Source organism: Antennarius striatus, chromosome 8 (genome assembly GCF_040054535.1).
Source record: "Antennarius striatus isolate MH-2024 chromosome 8, ASM4005453v1, whole genome shotgun sequence".
Lineage (NCBI taxonomy): Eukaryota > Metazoa > Chordata > Actinopteri > Lophiiformes > Antennariidae > Antennarius > Antennarius striatus.
In genome coordinates, this window is record NC_090783.1 from 23,152,908 (window position 1) to 23,169,836 (window position 16,929).

At 38.5% G+C, this 16,929-nt stretch overlaps 1 protein-coding gene across 1 annotated transcript; it reads right to left on the bottom strand.

The window, feature by feature from the left end:
- Positions 1-138: 138 nt before the first annotated feature.
- Positions 139-14,769, bottom strand: cplx2a (complexin 2a). The gene is made up of 4 exons (XM_068322163.1): positions 14,615-14,769; positions 13,205-13,289; positions 3,590-3,768; positions 139-2,060 (listed from the first exon to the last, which is right to left on the bottom strand). Exons 2-4 carry the CDS (start codon positions 13,233-13,235, stop codon positions 1,869-1,871), a joined length of 402 nt encoding a protein of 133 aa, XP_068178264.1. The 5' UTR covers positions 13,236-13,289; positions 14,615-14,769; the 3' UTR covers positions 139-1,868.
- Between the last annotated feature and the right edge of the window lie 2,160 nt (positions 14,770-16,929).

The window sequence follows — 16,929 nt, forward strand, 5'->3', positions numbered from 1 at the left end:
AAGTGTTGATTTCAATCAAATAAACTGGAATTCTAGCAACAGTTATTGCAGAGTTACACATCAGTAGTTAATAAAAAGGGTTTCTCCCACAGTCCAGAAACATAGATGTGTGACTTAAATCGTGGTTTTAGTCTACTGAAGCGCTCACCTGCTTTTTTCGCAATTTCTCCACATCCAAGTTCAAGTCACAGAAAAACACATCTTTAAATACCGCGAACAAGGTTTCTATGTCTTTATTGAATGTCAGGCAGAAACGTATATGATCCTTTATTGCTCATGGCATCACACGTCACGCTTAGCGGCTCATTCTCCAACCTAAATCTAAACAATAAGAGGAACTGAATCAAGTATCACTTCACATCCTCTTCTCCCCCCCAAACAACAAAATCTGTAGCCAAGCTGTAAGTTTTTGTGTGTTTGTGTTTCTTACAAATCCATTACATGATGCAAAATACCGACTTGTACTCCACTCACCCGTAAAATGCTTCTTACAGCTTTAAGATCACAATAACATATATTTTAGTCATCCAGATTCATTCAGTAGTCTCTCACGAGTAGTAGATCCTGATTGTAATAGTATATATATTGTAAGTTATGAATTTATGGCTGAAAGCTTCAACGTTTTTGGCGTCTACACTGTCATTCTTCATCAAAACAGTGAGACCAAAAAGAGAAAAACCCCACAAACTTGGAAAAGACAGTTCCTGAATTAATACACATATATATATTTTTATCAGGCCTACTGATATTATTGATGATTATATCAACATGGTAGTGGAAAACACACTCAAACTCAATACTTATTGCCATATTCTTTTTTGCATGATAAGAAGAAGAAGATAAAAGGGGGGCGGGGGGAGCCAGTACATATTCACACAACAACTCCAGACAAATGGCATGCAAGACATAGGAAGGAGACAGGAGAAGAAACATTTTTTTAACACTACATTTACATGAATGCCGTAATACTTTGCATTGAGTGTGGCTGTAGGAAAAAAAAGACAACGGGTTTGACAGAGAAAGTGTAACACTGTGTGCAAATTTCTGTTGGTTTCACCGCGACAAACCTGTTTGGGACAGGATAGCCGCTGTAGCTTTTCTAGTTCTTTTATATTTTCTTTACTGCCTGTGTGTCTGAGAGAACTATAATTTCATCTGTGCTGTATGTCGTGCATATATGGTACGTTTGACGATAAAGTTGACTATGACTAAAACGTTTTACATAAATTTCAGACATGGAACACAAAAACAGTAGCTTGTAGGAGCACGGAACAAAAGTGGTCTTTAAATTTTTCTTTTTAAAATATGGCTTATCAAGTTATCACATTGTTTTTACTTTAGAGACAGACACACAGTTATAGCATTATAATTTCACATATATTAAGATTGTTTGCCCACTTTGAGGCTTGTAATGTACTGTAATCATTAATTTATGTACAATTGAGTGAACAAGGATATATTTTTCAGTGCTGCGTGAAAACCCGGAGTTCAAAATGTCTCAGACTAGAAGGATAAACAATCTAACGTTGTGTTTTAACCCCTCTGCTTCTTTGTTAGCTTTATTATTGTAATACAGATAACATTAACCTCAGTCAAACTACCGATAATGTCAACCTGGTAGATCAACCTTACTTAGTTTAACAACCTCAATTCACACTGGTGGTTCCCATCCGGTTTGTTTCCCCTCAAAATAATTTTTCCCACTGAACATGAAAAGATCATCCAGGAACAAACTGGATTTCCTCTACGTAAAAAACAAAACGAAACATAATTTAAAATCTGTCATGTGGATGGAAACAAATCTAGATTCAAGCCAACTTTGTGAATTGTCTAAGTTTGTTAATGTTAGCAGTAACTAGCCAACTATCCTACTTCTTCAGCATGTCCTGCAGTGGTCCAGGCAGGTATTTCATCACTGTGTCCATGATGCTTTCCTCCTCTTCCTCGTCGCCACAGCCAGCCGGCACCGCCTTCTTGGGTCGGGTCAAGCTGCCGGCGGCCGGCTCCTCTGCGGCGGCTGCTGCCTCGGCCTCGGCCTCCTCCCGCTTTTTCAAGCCATACTAGTGGTGAAACATGAGAAACAGAAATAAATGGAAGCTGGAATACAGTAATGTAGGCCGCTAAGGAAATACAAGTTGGGTGGAACATCGTCTTTTCTATTACAGTGTTTTCCGCACTATGAGGCGCACTGGATTATAAAATGCATCTGAGAATTCATCTTCAATGAATTGTCCATTTTAAAACTCTTTTGATATATAAAACCCATTGGATTATAAGAAATTGAGAATTAAAGGCTTTTAGGTGTGCTTTATAGTGCGGAAAATACTGTATAATCTAGAAATTTTCAAAAACATCTTAAGTTCAATGTTCATGACTGTCTACTACAATATTAGACTTATGGTATGCGGCAGACCAAATACTTACGCAACATCTAGTCTAACATTTGAACTTGGAATAAATTTTTAGTCTGATATAGTACATCAGAAGGTATGTCTGTTGTAGTGTGATCATAAATCTTTACGGAATGCATTATAATCCACTATGAGGCTTTTGCAATTTAGATTTTTCTACACAGTTTCTATTTATTATCAAGCAATTTTTTAAAAATCAAATCTTCTTTATATTCAATAATAACTTTATATATAACTATGTTCTTCCTTTGACAAGTGGTACAGGTATATTGGGAAAGTTCTCAATACCACAAAGTCGGTATGCATTTCTAGCTGGCTGTCGAACTGAAAAAGCCAATATTCATGCAAATGCTCAGTTCAATTTTTCATCGACTCAGGGGATATTCCATCCTCAGATAGAATTCCTAATGGGCTATCCCCCTTATCCTCTATTGAGAATTTCTTATTATGACTGACATGTGATATTCCTTGTAACAGTGTGGCATTGAATTTCCCAATATGAGGAGAAATCAGCTCTGCTTTATTTGCTCTGTCAACTGCTTAGTTTTGACATTCAATGCATTGCAAACAGGGTGTAATTACAGACTACAGCTGCAGAAGAAGACGACACAAACCTGATGACATACATTTTGGTACAAAGGCGCATTAATATGATACATTACCTTTATAAAACTGTGTTGTTACAGTTGTGACATACTTCTACTTGGATACCAGTTGTTGTTTTTTTAAAGCACTCCAACCTCTCAGATGTTCAAATGTTCATCTAGACACTTTTCTCACTTCTACTCAGCACCCTCCACTGATTTAAGCCAAAAATAACACAAAATAGTGGATAATTCAAACACAGGTTTCTTATTTGAAGAAAAAAAAAAGAGTGTAGCCATTTTTGCAGCCGTGATGTGAAGCCTTTAGAATCAACTTCATCATCAAAAGGCAAGGACTGCATCCAAAATGATCAAACTTTCTCAACTGAATATGAAAAGCCATTCTGAATTCTCGACTGTCTTTCATTCTATTTTAGATTTCCGTTTCCATCCGGTGCTAGAAAGAGACTGAATGCGTTCCTCATTTCATTTCCCCTTGTTTTGACTACAGTGCTCCTGCTTGGTTTGCTTCATTTTGACAGCATCATTTACTTGTGAATAGTATATTGTCTGTCATGCTCATTCTCATCATACCTTATCCCTAATGCCTTGCCTCATGCTTTCCCTCTCGGCTTCCATCTTGGCATATTTGGCCTTCCTCTCCTCCTCCTGCTGCCTCAGCGCCTCCTGTCTCTCCTCCTCTTTCTTCGCCGCGTCAGGGTCCTCCTCCTTCTCCTCCCCACCCAGCATTTTTCCCACATCAGGGGGACCTCCTGAGAAAGACAGACAGGGAGAAATGCTTGAGAACCTGTGGCAGCTCTGGAAAACTGCCAGGATTGAAATGTCAAACCATCAAGTTAGTTTGTGAAATACAGAGACAGAAAGAAGACTAAATTGAGACGGACACAAGACATACCTGTCAGCCCAGTGGGAGACACTGCTGCCATGGTTCTCATTTTGTTGCTGAAATTACTCAGGTGTCTCTTTACAATACATTCATACAGATGTATTTGATATCACTGTTAATATGTCCTTTTTAAAAAAAATTGCATCCAATTATAAGATTGGAATAATTTTATTTTATCTATTTTCACATTCATCCTCAGGTGTTAGTATATAAATAATTTTATTTTAAAAATTTTGTTCTTATCTTTGTAATTGCAGATCGATCTTACCTTTTAAGTCTTCCGTAGAGTATTTAGGTGTTGTGTTCCCTTTTTATACTTCACGTCTAAAGTCTAGTCCTTTCCCTGAAATTCTCCTACATGTTATCTTTAGCAAGGAGGTTGTGTTTTTTTCCATAGTGCATTAATTTGCTGGTCTCTTTGTTAGTGGGATTACACATATAGATCTTGTCAGATTTCTACTTCCTCCTCCAAAAAGGTTATTTTTCTTGTGTTAGACAGCCGTTAGCAGAACCTTACTAGAACTGCTCAAAGGATTCCAATACTGTAGATAATAGGTAGATAATGGGTTTGACTCAGTCAGCCTAAACAGACAATTTAGAATTGTTCATTCTTAGTGGAAGATTGCACTGGGGTGCCATTCCGGTTTCAGAATCTGTTCCCTTGATTTTGGATATTGTTTTCTTGTCCCCTGTTTTTTTCTGCTATGCTTAGGATTCAGACGTTTGAGCCCCCTCTGTTTCTATCATTAAATGTCTGAACTGGAGACATAAAATGATCTGCATCCAAGTCCAATCCCTTGGATTACCTGCTCTGAAGACAAATATGACAGCTACAACTCTAATGGTCTTCTTACTGCCAGCCGGGAACTACCACAGGTCAGCAACTATGTATATAATGGGGCCTTTAGCTGTAAAAATAATTCCCTCCAATCCCCTCCACTGCCTCCGTATCTGAGGGAGGATCAGCCTGTCAGATGATCAGATCAACCGATGTGTACTGTTTACAATCCACAAACGTAATAACAAAGTAACGCGTGCAGAATAGCTGTGTAAGGGTGCAAATACTGTAATGTGAAAATGAAAGAGTTTTGATGATAACAGAATGAAGCGTGAACTCTGGAAAATCTTTTACACAAAGTTTATACACTAGTGAAATCATTTCTAAGAATACAAGCGTCAAAAGAACAACTGAACATGATAAAAGCCAGCAGTATGAAAAAATACTGTTAAGACCTGAGGATGTAAGTAAATAGGGACAAAAGAAATGATAGAAAGAAGGAAATACGAGATAGAGTCAGTAAACTGCTTCATGCTGTGATGAAACTAAACATTCAGGAAAAATTAGGAGAGCAGGAGGGGAGGAACAGAATCTGTCAAAAACTATTGCATCCAATTAGCTGAGCTATTCCAGTTAGAGGATTACCCAGCGGATTCTATAGGACTGCAAAAGAGAGTGAGTGAAAAGAAAATAGTGATAAATTGGAGGGAGAGAAAAAATGGTGAGGAGAGAACAAGTATGGGAGAAAATGGGAAAATGTTCTCCTGCAGCCAAGGAACAAGAAAGACTCAGACAAAGCCAGGGAAATAAAAATAAATTAACTTAAAAGAAAAAGTGCAGGCTGTGAGGATAGAAGGAGATTTGTAGAGTGGCTTTGAAAACTATTTGATGAAACTTCAGATATCTTATTCTCATTGAATGAGCAAAATACGGTATGTATTTAAAGCTGGATTGTTTACCTTCTCATTACAGAGAAAGAGGTTAGCTAGGAAGAAGTGGGACACTGAGAGGACTGAGGAGAGTAGACAGGAGTACAGGGAGATGCAGCGTAAGGTGAAGGTAGAGGTAGCAAAGGCCAAACAAGAAGCTTATGATGACTTGTATGCTAGGTTGGACAATAAGGAGGGAGAGACTGATCTATACCGGTTGGCAAGACAGAGAGACAGAGATGGGAAGGACGTGCAGCAGGTTAGGGTGATTAAGGATAGGGATGGAAGTCTATTGACAGGTGCCAGTAGTGTGATGGGAAGATGGAAAGAGTAGTGGAAGCCAGACTAAGGGCAGAAGTGAACATTTGTGAGCAGCAGTATGGTTTCATGCCAAAACAGAGTACTACAGATGCAGTATTTGCTTTGAGGATGTTGATAGAGAAGTAGAGAGAAGGCCAGAGGGAGCTGCATTGTGTTTTTGTAGATCTGGAGAAAGCTGATGACAGGGTGTCCAGAGAGGAACTGTGGTATTGTATGAGGAAGTCTGGAGTGGCAGAGAAGTATGTTAGAGCGGTGCAGGACATGTATGAGGACTGTAAGACAGTGGTGAGGTGTGTGTAGGTGTGACAGAGGAGTTCAAGGTGGGGGTGGGACTGCATCAGGGATCAGCTCTGAGCAGGTGGAGGAGAAGCTAGAGAGGTGGAGGTTTGTCCTGGAAAGGAGAGGAATGAAGGTTAGTCACAGTAAGACAGAGTACATGTGTGTGAATGAGAGGGACCCAAGTGGAAGCGTGAGGTTACAGGGAGAAGAGATCAAGAAGATGTAGGATTTGAAGTACTTAGGGTCAACAGTCCAGAGCAATGGAGAGTGTGGAAAAGAGGCGAAGAAGCGTGTTTGGTCTAGAGACAGAGTCACTGAGGAAAAGACAGGAGACAGAGCTGGAGGTAGCAGAGATGAAGATGCTGAGGTTCTCTCTGGGAGTGACCAGGATGGATAGGATCAGGAATGAGTACATCAGAGGGACAGCACATGTTAGAGGTTCTGGAGATAAAGTCAGAGAGGCCAGACTGAGATGGTTTGGACATGTCCAGAGGAGAGATAGTGAATATATTGGTAGAAGGATGCTGAGTTCTGAACTGCCAGGCAGGAGGCCTAGAGGAAGACCAAAGAGGAGGTTTATGGATGTAGTGAAAGAGACATGAAGGTAGTTGGTGTGAGAGAAGAGGATGAGAAGACAGGGTTAGATGGAGGACACTGATTGGCTGTGGAGACCCTGAAGGGAAAAGCTGAAAGGAGAAGAAGAAGATAGTTTACCTTCTCATACAGTAGAAGAACAGTGTGTGTGTGTGTGTGTGTGTGTGTGTGTGTGTGTGTGTGTGTGTGTGTGTGTGTGTGTGTGTGTGTGTGTGTGTGTGTGTGTGTGTGTGTGTGTGTGTGTGTGTGGATAGGCTTCACCTCCTCAGTGATGCTGCACACAGCACACGTAGAATGGATGGATGGATGATGGATGGTTAAAATATTACATTTGAAAGTACAATATATGGTACGTAAAAATATTCAACCTTCTTCGTGCTGTGGTTGATATTTATATACTGTATATTCAGTGCATTTCAAACATCTGCACACACAAATGTTTTAACACACCAGAGTAATAAGGGTAAAGTAAAGATGTAAGCCAAATAAGCCATAATAAGTAAAACTGAAGATTTTTCTTGTTGATAAGCAAGTTAGGAGAAAAAGACTGAAAGATTTTAAAGTGAGAAAGCCAAAGTAAATGATAGGATTGCAGTATCAGCAATTTGAAGAACAGGACCCAGAAGCTGACAGAGCAATACCCGCTGACATGATCCACTATCTCTGCTCTCTTACCAGTATGAGTCAAAGTGTGAGCGACACAAGCATACAGAGGGCCATGCATTAGAGCTGAAGAGCAGATGCATTGAGTGTTCCTATCGGCACATGAGGATATAAATAATTGCTTCATTCCACTTCAGGCTGTGATGCATGACATCTTGTGTGGCTGAGCAATTACTTCATGTGTGTTTGAAAATGTGCATTATAGTGTGTGCATGTGTGCATGTTCAAGTATAAGCACGCACACTGCATATGGAAACTATCTACAGAAACATTACATTAATGATAACATTTACATGCAGACAGTTTTTGAGGAAATGTGTCGCATCCCAGTTTCAGTGTTATTCTGAACAGTTTATTGGCTGCTTTAATCCCCATTCACCCATGTCCATGTTATATAGAATCCATTATCATAATTCCATTACTAAGAAACATCTTGCATCCAAATTTATTTCCTGTCAGCTAGCAAAAAACAAAGTATAGAAACAGGAACTGAAATTATCAATTGCTTTTTTTTATTTTTAGAATGCAATAAAGGGCATTTATAGGTGAACTGTTCCTTTAAGGACTTTTTTTTTGTAGCAATAATCTTCTTCCCACTTTGCCGGCAGAGGTACAATATCATTATGATTCTTTGCTTCATACTTGGACATTGCTCCACTGCTTGGATAAATTATCCTGTTAATCCTTTTCTTCTGAAAGTTCTCTCCTAAAATCTTTTCTTAAATCCAAAGTCTTGAGAGAAATAAGGGGAAAAAAAACCCTTCAAGATGTCTCCCAGCGTTTGAACTCTTTCTATATTTGATAAATAGTACTTATCTTCTCGTTTTCCCTCTCAAGGTTCACAGGCAAATCCCTCTCTAACTCCAAAGTATGGTGGGAAAGTGGATAAAGATTTAGAATTGGCCTTCAGGACAGACACTATTGTTTCATGACAGCTTATTTAATGGAAGAAAAAATATGATAGAGTAGAAAATGCTTGAAAAGGGGAAGAAAATGCATTTTCTGTTGTTCTGATGGTTAATTGGTGGCAGTAATGCTCCAAGTTTGTACCAGCTTTGTGTGATGTATCAGGTTCCAAAATTCAAATGTTGATAAAATCATGTTAATGCTTGACTTTCAATAGCTAGTTTGACTTTTTTTAAAAATTGATATTCCAGCAATTTTGGAACCAGATTCCTTAGAAATACGAATGTTTGTTTAGTTTGTATGATACAAATTTATGAAATTTGCTTTTTATGTCAAGTATATTTGTTTATCAAAATTAGTATAACTGCGACACTTCATATTCAAAGTGGCACTTGTGCCTTTGTTCAAATCACTTTTATAGATTATAGATTTTGATATAGATGGATGTGATGTTTTTGTTACACAAAGGCAAAGAAAATCAACTAAAAAGTTTCCTAATGAAGATGTGAGGTCAAGAAGCTCCTCACAGTCCGTGCAGAAGATGAGATCAAGCACCTCAAAACGGAGATTTTTGTTGCCGTTGTTCAGCAAGAGCTGCTGTGATTCTCTTCACGCCTCTTTATGTGGAACGCCGTCACGCGATCAGAAACCACACACTGGGACAGCGTTATGCTGCATTGTTTTTGATCAGTGTAAATAACCAAATGCAGCAGAGAGAAGATTCTTTGTTATTTTTTTTTGTGTCTAATCTGTGGATAAAAACGGCCTTTAGACTGACTGCAATGCTATTGAAGCCCAAGCCCAGGAGTTCTTGTCCTGATTGGACAAACATAGCATTATTATCTGCACACTGCAGCTCCAAACGGCGTTTGCTCTTGGATTTAAATCAGTGGAGAATTGGCCATCTGTACAAAATCTGAATACCATGTGGCAGGATTTTGTACATAACGCAGTGGCTGTGATAAAGATAACTAACAGCGGGGGGGGAAATGTTACCTCCCTGTTTCAGTCGTGACACACAGCATCCATCAGGAAACGCCTGCTGTACAGACTCTTCCTGCTTTTTGCTGTCTCAGGCTTTCAAGTTAATCTGTTATGTGTTATGTATATATGCTGTGGGTTTGGGTTTTTTTATGAAGACACAACATAGAGTAGATATTCTGCCCCTCAGGCTGTAACTTAATATCAGCTCTGTGTTGCTTGTGTTACATTATTCTGTGTATTCTATGTATGTTTCATGAACGTGTATTTAGTCAAGTGTAATGTTCTTACTGATTTATTATAAATTTGTATTTTCATTGTTAAAAGAAATCAATATTTGAAAAGAAAATGTTGATATCGGTCTCACCTGTCTAAAGTACTGTTCACTGATTAAAGGAAGGGAAGTGTCCTTTACTGCGTTGTGGATTCATTCATACATTCATGTGAAAGCTCCATTTATGGAGGGAGACATCTGATTTCTGCTAAAAATAGCTGTCCTCTGTCTCTCTGTGTCTCTGACATTTGTGACTTTATGGTTGTATATATTATTCATAGAATGTGGACACACACAAACACACACAGACACGAATCAAAATGACCTTGAGCTCTTCCGAGAGCAGTGTGTGTGTGTGTGTGTGTGTGTGTGTGTGTGTGTGCGCGTGTGTGTGTGTGTGCGCGTGCACACGACCTGAATTCTTCCACCAATCACGTTAGAGTGCTGTTCTATGTGATTATATAGGCACTTAGGGGAAAAAGGTAAGTGAAGAACATCTCAAGGAGTTTTTTGTTTCATCTCACTTCCTGTATCTGTGTGTCTGTGATGGAGACGGGGGGGGGGGGTGCTGTCATTATCATGTCAGTCATTCCATTCGATATACTTGAAATGTACATTATATTAAACAGATACCATTCTAAAAAGTGCCATTTGATATTTTTTAAATTTCTTGTGGTATTATATTTGCAGTTTCCAGTTTGTTTTAGGTGATTCTGAAGTATAGATGAAAGTACAGTCCCACCAAACATATTTAATGTACTTTATCAACATCGTCGAACATAAATAGACGATATTAAGCTATAGACATATTAAAAAAAGGGAAGACAAAATCTTTAACAGCATATATTTAAGGACTAGTCAAACAGAATTGCTCCATTTCAATAAAAGGTTTCTCACTGGATGCAATCTATGTAAAAATGTGTAAAATAATGTGCAGAAGCAGTGACAGGCTTCTCTAAAGCAGCTAAACCTTTCTAAAGTATAGGAAAAACAAAAAATATATTGGCAAGAGTTGCATTGGAGGTTCTGCTGTGAGTGTAGGAAAAAAGGAAAATGTTTGTTTTCCTCTTTGAATCTACCACAAAGTGTTCGTCAGTACTGGGCCACTCAATGTTATTTTAAGATGCTAAAGTACAGTACTAGCAGGCCTTTATGGATCTAGTCCAGACACGACATATATATTTTTGACAAGAGAAAATGAATCAGTGGAGCATTTCATTTCTATAATTTAATTTCACTGTCCAAAATAATAATGTTTCTTCCCATCAATTCAATTTCTCTCTGTAGCAAAAAAACAGAAATAGCAAATTATAATTGTGTCTCAAAAGATCCTTAAGCTCGTAGCATAATGATGAAAAACCTGTTCAAAGTACCATACACTGATCAGATATATCATGCTAAGCACTGACAGGTGAGGTGAATAACAATGATTATCTCAACACAGTAAAAGAGTTTATTGGGCGCTCTTAAGTCTTATTACAGATTTTCTTTCACATTGGCAAAAAAGACATTTACAGATGTGACATGTATTCCCATGAACCCTAGTTTTCCCTCATTGACATTTCTGCTCAATAATTAAGGTCTAATTTGTGCCTGGGGCCTCAATTTCCAAACACTGGGAAAAAATGACTATATCTGTCTTAACAAATCACTATTCTCTCTAAACTCATGTCAGATTTTGGGAGCAGGTAAGTGCTGAATATGTACTCAAATACTAAGAAGGACGAAGCAAATGGAAAAAGTCGTAGCCCATTTTAAGTCTCGCCATAGTCCACAGGGCATTTCAATATTTCAATATCTAGAAAAATATCTGCAGTAGCCCCTCATATTTTTGTCCATAGTCTTCACTTGTAAAGAGGAATATTTCTTTACATTTGAAAATGAAACCAGATAAAATGATAAAGGTTAACCCAAGCAACAAAAATCCGAGTCGATAGTGACGTCCAAAGATATTATGCTTATTTTATAAGTAGCTTCGACCACTAAACCACGTGCACTCCAAGCAATGCAGCCAAATTAATTTAAATAAGTATCCCTAACATTGATTTATTGACTTACTGGCATGACCATCAGATTGATAATTTAACTAATTGATTACCTGGCTAACAGTGTAGCGTTTCGTTATTGGATTCCCCCCACAGGAAGTTTTAGAGATTGAACGCCTTGTCAGCATTTTTATAGACATTTCTGTGGAAAGAAGTCACCGTGTGTCCAAACGTGGAGCAAACTCAAAGATACAACCAATGTAGAAATCATGTGACTAAAAAATTATTACCCCCATTTTGTGATGGACAAAATAGATGATGATGGAAGATGGTTTTTTCATCATCATCTACATATACTATATCATCATAAATTGTGAGTGTATGTGTGTGTGCGTGTGTGTGTGTAGCCTATTGTGTAGCCTCCATAATTCATCTTGCTTGGAGACGCATACTATCCTACACACATTTACACATACAACACACACACACACACACACACACACACACACACACACACACATTTAAAGCTACTGTGTATGCAGTCAAACTTTTGTGAAGTAAAAGCATCCAATGCAGTTCAGTTAGTTTAAGAATTCATAGCGCAGACTTGAGGCACAGCAACTGTGCAGAAAGAGGAAAGAGGCAGGGCCGACACCACCTGCATTCCAATGAGGGGGGCTCATGTTGAACTCCCCGCCCTGACTGTAAATGTGTCTGTAGTCGGAACAACACCTCAGTATCGCTCCAGACTGACCAGTATGTGTTACTGCTGCATTACAATTACTGGTGCCACTTTCCTTGAAGCAGTAGCTGACAAGTAGGATGGATTACAGGGCTATAATAAGGACTAATTAGGGGTCAAATAATAGCTCAACTAAAATTGTAAAGGACAATACCTAAAGGCTTTAAAGGAGAAACGTTTCATAGTTCCTGTTTTTCTCCTGGCTAAAAAAGACATCTTCAGTTTCTTACATTGCCTGGTTATTAGAATACACTGAATATATTTTTCTGAGGTAAAAAATGTAAGAGGAAAATTACGCTGTTTAAATTACAGGGTTTTTTTTCTATTTATAAAGCCCTCTTCATAATCCAGTGACTAAAATAAAACGACATTGAAATCAAGCTATAAAAAATATTGTCCTGCAAGTTTTTCACATGACAGGTATGTCGTTATTATACAACCAGACCTATTGTTGCTACTGTCATGTTCCACCTGCAGCTATCCTAACCATGTTTGCTGATGTAATTTTTGAGAAGTTACTCATCAAAAAGAAACTTTTCCTACAAACGTTCATAATGCTTTACATGTACCAGCCTAGCTTAGTTTGACTTCGCTGACAGATCATGGTTTTAAAGATATTATTCTCACCTCTGGGAGGCTTTGAAAACGGTTTAAAATAGTTAGAGAAAAAGAGAGGGACCAAAGCACACTTGAAATTGGACATTTGGTGCAGGATGAATTATCTCAGCCCTTATGACTATTGGAAGAGTACTGGAACCATAATGCCTCCGCAACTGCAGCTGAACAGCCCTTTAAATCCCTGAGACTGCAGTGCTGTTAAATCAACCACCGGCCCGGGCAGACTACTCACCTCCCAGCGCAGCTTTCATTACAAAATTCATGATGAAGCAGTTCTGTGCTCTCTTTCTTCACTGGTCACGTTATCAGGGACAGACCTGAAGGACGAGAAAATGCAAGCAAATGAATGATTGAATATCACTGTTAGGACAAGGATTTTCACTCCAGCGGATGTCACATGCAAGAGTTTGGTGGGATATGGGAGGATGATGGTGGTGATGATGAAGAAGGTTGATGCGGACAAGAAACGACCTTCAGGCTGAGGAGATAACCAGCCCCGTTAGGACTTTTTAAAAATTTCACGATAAAATCCCCAACGTTGGACAATTAATGTGTGATGTGAATCTAAATGAGATCCACACAGAGTGATGACTTCTACTGAAGGGAACAAAAGGGCTGTTTTAAATGGGTTAAGATGCTTACCCCTATGCAATAATACAGTTTATGATTTTTGTGGATGCACCTGTGCCCTTGATTTACAACCAACACTGCATCATAATTTATGCTGACTCTACCCAGCTCCCTGTGATTTATTTATTCTCATAAAAATAACTCTCAAACTGAAAACTGCAAGTGGACAAACAAAGACAGGGTCAAGGATTAGTGGGGCAAGTGGGGCATACTTTTGCGTCAGTCTATGGGGCTTAGAGAGCACCAAAATGACTTTAAAAAGAGCCATCTTACAAGTTCTTGCAATAAGAATCCATAGTCTATAATCTAAGGGGGTCAAATAACCCTATCTCATTTGTGTCGTGATTTTAAGTGGACTCAGAGCTGCTCCCTTATTTTTAAAAAATATATCTTCATGTGAAAATATTTAAAAAATACTGTTTGTCATTAATAAATTAATAAATTTTATATATATATATATATATATATATATATATATATATATATATCTCACCATATCTTTGTCGTTATTTATTTATTGTTTTTTATTGTATTAAAAAGGTTTCCGCAAATAAACCCTCCTGAAAAACTTAAACTGCTACACTCATTACGTCTCCAATTTCGTCCCCCAGATTATTTCCATTCGCCCACCAGAGTCCCAATCTGCACCATGCAGATGAACGTTCTTTAATCATTTCCTGATTTCCTTCATCTTCATCACCATCTGCAGCAGCAGCATCAGCATCTTCCCCTCGGTTGAACCCTCACAGCATTAACTCCGTGCTACTGATGCGGTGCAGCATTTCGGCACAGGGCATGCTCTTGTTAAATGACACCCTCGATCTTACATACTGTTTACAGACAACAGCAGGCAGGCGGTGTTTGAAAGTACATATGGAGGGATCAGCATCTTTTCTTTTTTTTTTTTTTGCCAGAGTGCACCAACCTATCACCATCCGGTCCCGCACAATAAAAGCCACAGACACAAACATCAGTCTTTCGCTTTCCCCCCCTCCCCAGACATCGTTTTTACCTTAATTAGGTCCTCCTCCAATTCTTTATGTTTCAAAAAATAAGCTCTTCAAACGCTAAAAAAAAAAAACACGCTCCTTCTTCGGCAGTGCGGGGAAAGAAATCACAAGTTGTGCCTCTAATTGTGCACAAGCGTCTGACAGTACGTGCGGCACTTTGCAGGCATGCCAGTGGTGTCAGAGTCAGGCTGCAGCGTTGGAGGAAGACGAGTCTATTCTTGCAGGACGAGATGAGAGCATGCAAAGGGATAGGGGTAGGGAGAGAGGGAGCACTCCTACAGAGAAAATTCTCTTTTATTTTCCACCATGTCAATAAAGATTATTAAGTGCATTCAATGTTTCAAGTGTTCCCAAAATAAGCCCTTATTGTAGGACTGCTTGGAATTGCATGTAAGATCAGCATCCTATCAGTATTTTTGGTTTGGTTTTCTTTCATGGTCCGGACAGTTCATATGTCGTTCATTGATACGGCATAGGTTTAAGGTTGCTATTCCAGTCTCTCAACGAGAAATTCTTTTTCTAATAACAATGATCAATCATTGCATTCATCGTGAAAGAAATCATTGTATTTATGAAATTAGGATTTGTTAAAAATTCCATGATATGGAGATTTTTATTTTCTGGCTGCTTCAGAACAGCAAGACAAGTGATGCAAAGTTCTGACTTATCAGTGCTTTTAAATGATGTCAAATCACTAATCCAACACACACAGAGAAACACTTCTGAGTGGAGCTGTGATTTCTTTGTATTATTTGTTTTTTGTTCTCCACCAACTGCAATATCTGCCACTTCAGCTGCTCGTCGCTAACTTTGTGTTCCTATTCTTTAGTGTTGTTTATCAGAGCTTTTTTTTTTGCTGAGCTGCCTGCTGCTGCTCCTAGAAACAAGGTTGTGAAGAGTTATGGCACTGAACCAGAACAGAAACGCTGCAGGCAACAGGGGGCCAAAACAACGACCTGAAGGACACTAAAACTCTACCTGCTGATGGGAACTGAGGAGTGTGGTGTGGATAATCTGTGTGGATAATCTTACAGTAACATTCAATTTAGATTTATGCTCAATTGATTCATTATTGGCAATAATACTAATAATAAGTAATAATAATAATACCATAAATCTCTGTGAATTTACAGAGGTGTGGCCAGAAATAATGGGCTTATGGTGACATTGGCTACCCTTGATGTCTAGTTAATATTCTAATACATGATTGGCTATAATTAATTTTTAATAGAATTTTGAAGCTTTACCTTTTTTCCATTGGCTGTCTCATGTTATGATCGGTAGGAGTATTCATTTTTTTAAAATTTAATACAAAAAAGTAAACACAGGAATGTAAAACACTGATGTTCAAATGTTAGTAGTTTAAATAACGTAGGAATGGGAAATTAATGCTGTTGTGATGAGTGTGTGTTTTGATCACATACATACTTTATGAATAAAACACAGTTTTGTTAAAATGCTTAATACACACGTTTATGACTTTGAGCTTTATACTTAATAACCATCCAAACTAAAATGAACGGAAGACTGGATAGTTTGATGTCCAAGCTCCTCAACCTATCTCGATGTTTGAAATCAATCCTTAAAGAGTGATTATGACATTTTCCCACTAAACAAAGCAGATGAGTTGTTACAGTCCATAATAAGGTGGTAACAGTGTTACAAATACAAGCAGACCGAGGACAAAAAAGGACAAATACGAGCATTTCAACCTAACCTTATTTCTGGGCTTTGGGTAAAATATTAGCTCTAAGTGAAGCCTTTTCTACCCCTCAAGTGCTTTATAATGCCCTTGTCTTTCTACCTCTCTTGCATGTGCACATGGTGAGATGGTTTGGCTACAGAGCATAGAGAGGACCACAGGGGGCTTAAACTACTGCAACTCCTATCAATTAATCAAGACACAGGAGGCTGTGTCCAGTCAACACACTCTGACACGAGCATCCATCACAATGTTTATAGCCTGGAAAGGTCGGAAACAACAATACCGTACACGCTCGCACACACAAGCACGCAGGCACAAGCACACAACCACACAACCACACTGTTGTTGTTGTCCTTTGACTGTTTACCATCACTACACTGTAGTTTTTTGTCTTCTTATTCCCTTCATGCGCTTACGATTTACAGCCTCTTAGTTTCTAAGACAATTGCATTCCAATTGCTTTCACAGATTCTCTTTGGTCCCATAAGGTGAATATTTGTTATTCTGGTATTGTGCTCACAAGCTTTGTGCTTAAATGTCTTTTACAACATTCACCTTCTGCCTATAAAGTGCTAAAAATAAAAATGCTGACTTTTTCAAGTCTTGAATGAA